The sequence below is a fragment of the Trachypithecus francoisi genome, unplaced genomic scaffold (genome assembly GCF_009764315.1).
Source record: "Trachypithecus francoisi isolate TF-2019V2 unplaced genomic scaffold, Tfra_2.0 Lachesis_group4, whole genome shotgun sequence".
NCBI classification, from domain to species: Eukaryota; Metazoa; Chordata; class Mammalia; order Primates; family Cercopithecidae; genus Trachypithecus; species Trachypithecus francoisi.
This window is the reverse complement of record NW_022681469.1, coordinates 62,963,595-62,975,594: the sequence shown is the minus strand read 5'-3', so window position 1 is coordinate 62,975,594 and position 12,000 is coordinate 62,963,595. Positions and strand designations below refer to the sequence as shown.

The 12,000-nt window shown below is 32.4% G+C and overlaps 1 protein-coding gene across 1 annotated transcript in view; it reads left to right on the top strand.

The window, feature by feature from the left end:
- Positions 1–12,000, top strand: part of PCLO (piccolo presynaptic cytomatrix protein) — a 412,169-nt gene that overhangs the window by 194,795 nt on the left and 205,374 nt on the right. The window contains exon 4 of the mRNA XM_033192933.1: positions 5,143–5,859. Coding sequence (XP_033048824.1) covers positions 5,143–5,859 — 717 coding nt within the window. The remainder of the gene's footprint in view (positions 1–5,142; positions 5,860–12,000) is intronic.

Genomic DNA, 12,000 nt, shown 5'->3' with positions numbered 1-12,000 from the left:
CTTGCAAACAACACCTTAAAATGAGTTTTTATTTTATATATATCTGTACGATATCGTATGCCATATCATATATATTATATATTATATAATATATAACATGATATATGATATATAGATAGATCTATATATACATATAGAATGAAATTGTGTTTATATATATATGTCTATTATTTCACGTAACAGACAACCAGCAGTTTTATGTGTGTATATACAGATGTACACATGCGTATATATAAAAATATATACACACACATAAAACTGCTGGTTGTCTTACTATATTTATAAGAAGGTACTTCAAAGATAAAACTTTAACTCATTTGATTCTTAACCTTAAGGCAAAATATGAATAATCATGTGTATCACAATTCTAACTGTTACAGGAAGAGTTAATGCTATGTCTGGCTAAATATTTTCAGCTAGTAAAAGTCATATATGGCATTGATATATTGAGTTGTTACATAAGTGAAATAATTGTGTTTAATTGATTTCCAGGTTACTACTGGACCAGAAACAATATGAAAATGTAATGGTGTGGATATTTAGGAACTAAGAGTATAGATAACATCTTTTGGAACTATAAACACAGTATTTCTTAACCAAATTCCTGAATACAGTGATACAAAAATCTTTGGATTATTTTTGTTAAAGAATGAAAAAAAAAATTGTGACCTACAAATGTTTATATCTTATGTGGTTATAGAGTATTTCCAAAATTTTGGGAGAAGCAAATTTTTCCAGTCAGTTTGTTTATAATTAATGATATGATCATGATGATGACCCATATTGTCCAAAATAAACTTTCTTGGAAACTTACTGTTATTCTTTTTTACTCACTGTGAAAAACCTGATCAATTTTTCTTTTCTCATTTCCTCTTTGTATTTTACCTAGCTTCTGTCTTTTCCTCCATTGATACTCCTATGCTCCCCCTTAATAAACAAAATTTGAATTTATATATATAACTGTAAAATGTTTGGTGTTACTGTAGGGCTTTGTTCCCTTTCAACTCTTTATTGACATTATAATTTCCTCTGCTTGTTGAATTTATTGACATTTTATTTTTGGTCCTAAGGCTACAGAAAAGAGAAGAGACACATATATGACCACCAGTTTAGCATTTCTAATTGTTGAAAAACATACTCTTTGTGGCTTATAATTTATCAAATTCCTAATGTTTCAAACTAAATTCCTCAGATAATCCTGTTGTATTCATTCCATCCTTTCCATTTACTCTAATAGTTTCTTTCCACCTCTAGATTTAATTTTTATCAACATAGGTAGGTAACCACATTCTGCCAGACTGATCTTAATAAAGCAGATTTTACTCCTTTATAGGAACTTTCACTAGATTCCAGTTTCTTCTACAAAATGTCTACTTGTGGCAATAAGTGCCATTTATTTGGGAATAATTGCCACCTAACAGAGAATCTCAACTTGCCTCTTCAACCTTATCTTCCATTATCTTCTTAAAGCTAAAGAACATTTTTATTGTTTAATTTGTACCTAGATTTGGTCAAATTTAGTGTTTTAAATCATTGCCTTTTTTCAGGCATGTATTATATGATTTTTGCTGTGCCTCATCTCTTAATTATTGAATTTCAATGTGAATGAAATAAGGCCTTAGCCTGATGTGTATTTACATTTTGACTGATTGCTATCAAATATGAATAGACATTTTCATTTCATATTTCTATTATGTCAAATAGTGACAAGACATATTTTTGGGAAAATGATTTATTTCACATTCACAGTTTATTAATGTATCTATTTTAAGGCCAAACCTTCTTGGAAAATACCTAACTAGAAGTAGTATCTCCCTCTTCTGCATTGCAACACAGTATCTCCATCTCTTTGTTTTTACTGCATATTTTACTTATTTTCAACCATGCGTTATTTCTTCTATTTGAATGCTGGTTCCTTGATGAAATAACCTTTGCATATATACTTTCCAACCAATAGATATAAACCAAATAGATACATACAGAATAGATATATGAATGAATTATTTTGTCATAATTTGACGTAATAGAAATATCAGCTCCAAATTAATTTTGGTGACAATTAGTCACAGTGTAAGTTCAAAAGAATTAGACTGGCTGCCTTCTTTCCTTCACAATGAAAATTAGTCATGCACCCAGGAGACTGAGTATAGCAACATTATGTTAAAAATAATTGCAAAATAGCAATTACTTAAAATGCTAGGTTTAACTGAACATGGATGGCTATTTAAGCAAAACATTAATTTGAAATAGTCAATGAGGCTCTCAGGATAAGATCTTTTATCTCTCAGACTTACATTATTGCCTTCTGTTTGCATTACAAACGTTAGTAGTTTAGTGGTTATCACCACTTTATAGGTTTACCAAGCATTACTTTAAATTGGGACAATGAAATATTTTATGTGACAAAATAGATTGCATGGATGATACCTTTTATCTTCATACCTAAATTTCATATTATAGGAAAATAATGAGTATACTACCTTGAAATTATCACTATGTTTTATTTTCTCAACACATTTTTCTTGTACCTAAAGCCATGTACCATTGTGGCCTCATATGCTGTAAAGTAGCAAGAGATGGCAATTTTGTAAGAATAATTTGTCCCTGTCCCCAAAACTCAGATAAAATAGTCACACTTTTTTAAATGACAAAAATTTCCAATGGAATGAAACCTGTATTTCTGGCATATTAAAATTTTCTAACTTATTTATATTAGAACATGGCCTATGGAGATGCTTAATACACACCTGTATTTCATTTTTAGAATCCATATGGCAAAACTGCACGGTAATGCAGCCATTTGTTCTGTTTTTGTGTTTTAAAAAGTCAGGCTCTGGGACTGGGCGTGGTGGCTCATGCCTGTAATCCCAGCACTTTGGGAGGCCAAGGCGGGTGGATCATGAGATCAGGAGATCTAGGTCATCCTGGCTAACATGGTGAAACCCCATCTCTATGAAAAATACAAAAAATAGCTGGGTGTGGTGGCTTGCACCTGTAATCCCAGCTACTCAGGAGGCTGAGGCAGGAGAATCGCTTGAACCTGGGTGGCAGAGATTGCAGTGAGCCGAGATCACGCCACGGCACTCCAGCCTGGTGGCAAAGCGAGGCTCCATCTCAAAAAAATAAAAATAAAAAAGTCAAGCTCTGAATGAAAATCTCTTAAGATGTAATTGTTTTTAAAACCACGTTATCGATGAAGGTTGATTTTCTGTAGGTATTATGGAAGTTCTTCCTTCAGGGACTATTCAACACGAGCTAGAACTTTTAGTATTTGACATAATGAATCAAATCTTCTTTCCTATGACTTTTATATAAAGACATTAATTAAAGAAGGCACACAATTCACTTCAGAGCTCCTTAGACATGAACTTAACAAGAGAATTGATAGTGAGTGATTATATACACAAAAAACAAATGAGTCCATATATATCCTAATATTTTATTGGCAGCATTTTACCACATTTACAGAATTGACTTTTGTCTTTACTGTTTTAGATCAGCAAATAAGAATTATAATGGCTTGCATATTGCAAAATAATCAGTTATTAAGCAACATTGTTAGTTTCTAAAGTAATTGGAACCTGAAATAAGAAATGAAACTTAGATATCTGATAGTATTCTAGAGCAATAAGTGATTTTTGTATCTAAAGAATTTAAGATAAGCAACTGGAAAGAGTGAGCCAGCGTGAAAAGTAATTTGAAATTGAACTTCTCAGAGTACAATGTAATACATGAAAGCAATAATATCTGTATGACACTGTAACCCTGTGCCTTACAGAATGGGTACACATTCAATGGTAACAAGTAGAACTACATACACAGCCTTTACTTTTAAACAATACAATAGATATAATGTAAGAAAAACTATAACACACATCAATCAGGGAGGAACTCTTTCATAGTATTTTTCTAAAATAATCTGTCTCCTAGGTGATCATTTGTTCTGTACTCTTATTGGAGAGTAGTTTTTAGTATTTAGTTTGCAAAAATTCTTAACCAGTTTATCAAAAAGGCAGGTCCTCCTGTTTCCTCTCCCAGGATTCTGCTAAAATGGTTTTGGTGTACTTCCTAGGAATTTGTATGTCTAAAGACCCTATCAGTTGATTTAGTGCAGGTGACCATGGCTTAGACACTGAAGAGCAGAGATATAAGAAAATGTTTGACCAGGAGCAGTGGCTAACACCTGTAATCCCAGCATTTTGGGAGGCCAAGGTGGGCAGATCACCTGAGGTCAGGAGTTCAAGACCAGCTTGACCAACATGGAGAAACCCCATCTGTACTAAAAATAAAACATTAGCTGGCCGTGGGTGATGCATGCCTGAATCCCACGTACTCAGGAAATTGAGGCAGGAGAATCACTTGAACCCAGGAGGCGTAGGTTGCAGTAAGTAGAGATTGCACCATTGCACCCCAGCCTGGGCAAAAAAAAAAAAAAGAAGAAAGAAAATGTTTTAGTCAGCAAATCAGAACACTCAGGGAAAAAGATACCAAACAATTAAGCCCTGGAGTGCTTCTTGTTCAATTGCATGAGGAAATGTGATTAAGTATTAAGAATGAAATTATGTTCATAATCTGGAAGCAGATAGCAAATTATGCACAAGTGATTCTTGAAAACTATCTATACGTATAAAGCTCTACTCTGAAAGGTAGAACTATATTTGGCCCAAGTCAAGAGATAGGAGATAATAGGCTAAATCCTAAAAGAACTTTTGATTAATTTGTTATTCTAAAGATAATTATTATGAAATGTAATAGTCTTTGAATAAATTTTGGATGAAAATGCTAATTTTGAAAAAACCAGGCCTTAAAATAATTTTATTTGGAACAAATGCAGATTTTTTTTCTTCCTGAAAATGAATATTTCTCTGGGTCCACATTTAATGCAATTATTTCTTTTTCTTTTTCTCATTTAATGAGGATAGTGAATTGCTAGTCTCTAGAAATTCTATACATTTTTAGAGTTCAAATAGCCTTTTTGTAATGTTTTAAAAAATTACTGTGTCATTGATTTGGAAAACAGTGACCCACCTTCTCCATATACAAAAACAGATAGGAATTACCAAATTTTCACTTGGGTAAAATGACAGAAATAGATACATTATAATACATTTAATCTGTTCATTGCTATTTTTTTTTTCACAGATTCAAGAATGGCTCTGTTTAAATTGCCAAACCCAGAGAGCAATATCAGGACAGCTTGGAGACATAAGCAAAATGCCACCTGTACCATCAGGACCCAAAGCCTCTCCCATGTCTGTTCCTACAGAATCACCATCTCAGAAAACAGCAGTGCCTCCCCAAGTAAAATTAGTGAAAAAGCCAGAACAAGAAGTAAAAACAGAAGCTGAAAAAGTCATTCTGGAAAAAGTAAAGGAAACACTATCAATGGAAAAAATTCCTCCTATGGTAGCCACAGATCAAAAACAAGAAGAGAGTAAACTAGAGAAAGACAAAGCTTCAGCTCTTGAAGAAAAAAAGCCACTCCATGAAGAAAAAAAACTAATCTCTGAAGAAGAAAAGATATGTTCTGAAGAAAAAAAGCCACTCCTAGAAGAAAAAAAGCCAACCCCTGAAGACAAAAAGCTGCTGCCAGAGGCAAAAACATCAGCCCCAGAAGAACAAAAACATGACTTACTTAAATCTCAAGTACAAATTGCTGAAGAAAAGCTTGAAGGCAGAGTGGCTCCAAAGACAGTGCGAGAAGAGAAACAACTGCAGACCAAGATGGAAGATTTACCATCTGGCACACCTCAGAGTTTACCTAAAGAAGATGATAAGACAACCAAAACAATAAAAGAACAGCCACAGCCATCATGCACAGCAAAACCTGATCAGGTGGAACCTGGGAAAGAAAAAACAGTAAGTTAAATTTTACCAACTTCTCACACTCTCGTGTGAAATTATTAATTTTTAACCTAAGTATACAAGTTGCTCATTGGTAATTATATAAGTGAAGTTCCTCAAACAATGAATGACATTCTTAAAGAAGTATAACAATTGTTTGACTATAATGAAGAACTTTGGCCTTTTCACAGCTTTATGAAGTGTACATAAAGCATAAATACAACATTTATTTCCCTGTTTCTTATGCCTATCAAATAATCTATCAAAATCATATGGAGTGATAAAGAAGTTATCTAGTTTTATTTTTTTTCTCTACTATGGACATAAAACTCAATATCCCCCTTTAATGTAAAATAATGTGTCTTTATGTAAGTTTCTGTTTACTTAACCATTTGTTTACGTAAGAGTCAAGAAGGTTTTTCCCAGTTGAAATCATCTTAAGGTGTGGTCAGCTATAAAGTGATTGCAAAAAAAAGAAAAAAGGAAAAACAGTGATGTAACTAAAATCCAAAGTAAAATTCTTTCTAAAATTTCACAAAGCAGTTTAATATTTAGCATGATTTTTAATATAATGTATTCTATTAGCAGTTTTATTCAATGTGTTTAATATTGAAAGATTTTTTATAATCAGCATAATTTGGAAAAATATTCTTTTCCTTTTTCTTTAATGGAGAATTTTCATTTAACCCATTTTAATGAATATTTTCACAAGCAGTTACATCCTTTTCAGAGGAACTCTGATATTTTTTGGAGCTATAAGAGATCTTACATTATACTTAACTGAATACATTTAATTCACAAAGGACAGCAATGACTTACCAGGAAATTAAATAATTTAATAGTATTCCAACTAGAAACTATAGTTTGTTTCACTGTGATTTAGTTGTGTTTTCTTTAGTTTTAACACATGCTTTAACACACTTTAAGCATGTGTTAACCCATCTCTGCTATCTGATGCATCACACGTTATCTAAGTAAATCCTGGTCTCCTTTCATTAAATGAGTTTTATCAAAGTCAAAAAGATGCCTATATGTATTCTCCATTCTAATGACTGAATCTAGCCACCACTAGCACCACGAATTGCTTCTTCTAGCTAACCTTTGCAGAGCATGGTGCTTGGTACTGTTTGTCCCTTTGTGGAACTTTCTGTGGCTTTCATGACCCTCTACTTTCCTTCTCTTTTTGTCTTTCTGATCATACTGTATGAAATCTACTTTGACTATCTCTATGATTTCTCTTTGCAAATTCCAGATGGTTTTCCCTTGTTTTGCTTTGAGCTACATGAACAATTTTTGAATACACGCATGTACTTCTTGTCCCTCTTTTGGGTGTCAGACCTGCATTTGCAAGTACCTAGTCAGCAGTTCTATTTCAAAGCCTCTCTGTAAATGCAAACTCAATATGTCTAACTCTTTTCCTCTTCTCTATAGAAGCAGTTTCTGCTTGTAACTTTCTATTTCACCATCAAGCACCTGTCTCCTGTCTGCCAGTTACTAATCTTCTGAGTGATTTAAGGTTTCTTCTTACCTGCCCTTTGTTCTCCACAATGAAGGTATCACACTTCTGTCTATTAACTCCTGTTCCTCAGGGCACTACCTTACTTACTGCTTTCATGACCTTTTACCAATTATTTGAGCAATCTAATTACTGGTTAGGATGCCTTCCTTTTCTCCCTTCTCCAGTCTATAGCTGTCAGGTAAATGTTTTCTAGGGTTCCGATAATTTAACTCCATCACTCAGATGTTCCTAATGATTCCCTGTTGTGTTTTAAATATATTCCAAGCAAGAAGTTTTCAAATATTTCCTGAATGCAGTATTTTTTCTTTTATTTTATACCTTTATCACTTTCTTTTCATTACTTTTTCTTTCATTATACAACCACAATATGTGTATATGTATTTATTTATAAATTTTATGTATGCACTATTTGACTAATATTTACCTTATAAAACATTCACAAAGAATAGAGAATAATTCATTGAAATAAACTAAAATTACCATTGTTATTATATTTATTTAAATGCAGATAGTAAATACAGATACATTTGATCACCTTAAAAGGTGTTTAATAGTGATATTTTAGAGAGAGCATCATGTTTTAATATTTTTTAAGATCTTGGTGTAAAATTTTATGATATAGTTGTTTGAAATCCAGCTCCAAAGTTAAGCTTATTTTGATACTTTAATGTTCAGTTTTAATGGCTATTCAGAGCAGAAAAAAAAGATAATTAAAAAGAATATGCTACAAATGGAAGAAGTAGCTCACAGTTTGTTCTCACTAAATATTGCTACCTTTTTTAAAAGTGTGGATTGTAAACCAATTATGAAAAAAAGAATTGGTAATTGCACAAATAAGTGTTAACCTTTCTTAATATCAATCATTTGTGTTTGTTAACTATCAGAAAATGTGGGGCTTTTGCAATACTTTTTCAGCAAACGATTTTCAAACCCATTGCATTTTTTGTCTAGAAGGTTTTTAAACAGATTAAAATATTCTGTTTTAAAGTTTGTTAAATGAGCAGATACGATAACTTTTAAAAGTGACATATGTTATTTTGTATAGCATAATCATATAATAATTTCCAAATATTTATCTACAAAGAGCTGTTTCCACATTATAATTTTCTCAGAGAAACAGGTATTGTTTATTTTTCTTTAAATGTCAAATACCCAGCATATTGCTGACAACTAGTATTTATTTTCTTGCTCTCTAATAAGTATTGTATTACTGAAAGCACTTGTAATCCTCTATTTTAAAGTAAGGATCAAATCTCCACATTCTGTAGCTTTTTAACTAATTTTCCATGAGATAAACAGTAAATATCTGTGTCATGGTCAAAAATAATGTCATATTCTCTGTCCCGGTACAAAATAAATGTTCTTCAAAATATGAAGATCTTATTAGTATACAGTGTACTACATCAGTAATATCTTGAGGCAGTCTGTCTAATTCTGGCTTACTTGTAATGAATATGTTTTTTTTCATGTACTGCCATCTCCCTAACCTTATTTTTTAAAATTATAATTCCAATCAGAGAAAATACTTCTCAATTTTTAATTTTTTTATTTAAAAAATATACATTTTTTTGAATTAAACAAATCAGTCCACATTGAGGCTATATGTTCATTGGTACATTTTTCCTTGAGGGTTCACAATAGTAATTCTTAAAATATTTTATTATTAATTAAAGAGAAATAGGAACTATTATGAACTGAATATGTAAAGGAATCTCCATAGTTGGATTATATTATTATTAGATCTTTTGCTACTAAATTTATTCTAATATTTTTTTCCCAAACCTTCCACAATTATTTCTTTGTTTCTTCCAACAACATTTGCTGACAAAGGAATGTAGTTTGATTTGTCACTATATTGATTCCACGTATTACTTTAGTCATTTTTTCATGACAAAAAAAAAAAATCCCCATCTATTATGTAATTTTTCTTATTGAGCAAGAAAATTCCAAAGAATATTCCCAATGGTTATTATTGAAGTTAGTGAAAACTCATAAAGTACTAGAAAACTTATTTGCTGAAAATTACAGAAGTTTGTGCTAGTGTCATAATACCACTGGCTTTGATTCAGAGCACGTTCTGTATTTAGGGTAAGGTTTATTATTAGCAATAATAGATGCAGAAACAGATTTCAAATAGCTTTCCTAATAATGTCAAGCATTTTTTCCTAGCTTCAAGTCAGATCTGATTTAATTTGATGATCACTGTTCTCACCTTGGTATGAAAACTGATGAAAAGCTTGTAACAATATGAAAAGTGTTAGCTTTCTTATGAGTGCATGTGTGTATATCTTACATTACTAGTTTGATCTTTAACAAATGATTTTTTTTTGCAGAAATTTTTTTCTGCTACTTAGCTATTATAGGAAAATTGGTTTAGTTAAAACTAGGTGATTTATTGTAACTACAAACCATAAATCTGCATAACTGAACAATAAGTTTCAACATAAAGGTGAGCAAGTGAAGTGATTGCCTCACTCTAACTTCTCTTTATAGTTGGTTGCCTCATTATAACTTCTGACCTTCTCCCAGGATTCCTCACAGAGCAACTGACATGACATGTGAGATAATAGTATTGCCCATCTATTGATTAAATATTAGTGCAATTTAATTTATCCTCTATTTTGGATTTAAAAATACAACTAAAATCGTAGTGTCTTCTCATTGTATTCCACTGAAGCACTTTGCATAGCTACCAGGGTGTATGCACCCCACCGCGGAGACTCCTGTCTAAATGGCTTAGTTGGCTTTCTCAGCCTTCTGGAATCTGGCTCCAACACAACTTTCAAGCAACTGCTAACGTTCCCTATGGGGAGACATTAAAGAAAAACAGCCAAATATGCCATTGTGTGTTTCCTGAATATAGCTTATGCTTTCTCCTTTGTGAACCTGTTCTCAGTTTTTGTATGTGCACTGATGCCGCACCTTCACATCATCTGTCAGAAAAAATCCCACCTGAACCTCCACACCACTCTGCTAGCATGTCTTCCATGAGTCTGCTCTTCTATTCCCTAGCGGTAGTCAGTTTTCATGATGCAGAATTTTTGGCAATGATTAATTTCTTAATTAGTTTTTATTTACAATCAAAACAATACTCTTAATTTACCTCTTACTATTCAGGCTGCTGTGTTAAGTACTTCCTTATACAATGATTGATAAGGTTAATATTATGATAGCTTTAGTAAAGATGGGGAAACTGAATTTCCATGCCCAAGATCACATAGCTGGAAGGCAGAAGTACTAGAATTATAGTCCAGCTCTGATTACCAAGACTGTGCTCTCACCCACTGCACAAGATGTTTTTTCCTATGACACTTTTAGGATACTGGCTTTTCATTATTATAATCATCCATCTCTCTTGGCAACCCTCACTGCTATAACAAACACTTGGTATAATATTTTACTCTATTTATATATGTGTATTATTTATTCATTAATTTATTTGTCATTTGTGTTGTTCATATTATTATAGTACATTGTTTACATTTCGTTGTTGCAACATCATTTTGTCACTTCATTCTTTCCTGTCTTTCAAAATGTTTGTTGAATAGCATTAAAATTAATCCTGAGGTATAACAATTTGAAAATTACATACACATCTTTAAATTTTTAGTTTAACATTTTAAAATTCATGTTCACTGTAGAATTTTATCTTTTTACTTATATACATAAACAGAATACTGTTTAAATATTTATTTGATATAGTACACTAAAATACTCTCCTCATAGAAACCAAACTTGGAACATTCTTTAGCAGGTACTTTTATTTCTGGTTAAAATGATCTGAGGGTTAGTATTCAAGTTACATATAGCCAATAAGTGACTGCCTAATCAGAAAGGATGAAAAATAATCATGTTTTCTGTAGCGAGAAGGACTCCCATATTATAGTGCTTAGGTGTGAGCGTCCAATCTTTCACTCCAGGTCCAGTGAATTTTATTGGCTTTATTTTGTTTGGAGCATTTCAAACACCAGATCAGTAATCTGCATTCATGTAGACTCTATGTAAATTATAAGATTTGCATTCATTGTTTAATTTTAGCTTTGGGAAAATTAAACAAAAACTTAACACTGCATCCTTTCTTTGCACAGTTTTATATGTCATCTAGAATTCAGTTTGTTAATAATATTCAAAACAATTCTGTTTGTCTTCAATATGGAAGGCTTTTGTGAAAAGAGCAAAACCAAATTTGGCAGTGCAGATGTGTCTTGGCACATTCTCCATTACTAGTGAAGGCCTCAAGATACACCACCATCGGAAGAGATCCAAATGGGGCTCCGTTCATCAGTGCCTCTCACTGACCGGTCTGCAGCTCAATAAATGGCAGGGGGTTATTGGAAGGAAAGGGAAAAAAGCCTAGAGAGTAAATACTTTGCAGATTTGCCACCTTATAATATGCAAAAGTCATTTAGGGGGAAAAAAAAAATCATTGTAGTATCACCACCATAGGTAAATAATGATGAAATCCTATGAGGAGTGTGGAGGGAGGAGACCAGACAGTGAGTGGGAGGAGGAATAAGTGGGTAGGACATGGTACTGAGTGAAGAAGAAAAGCATGAACACACGGGGAAGGCACATAAGGGAGATTGTAGGGCTGGTATTTTGATATTTATGTGTATTAATCTTCCATCTAATGTCAC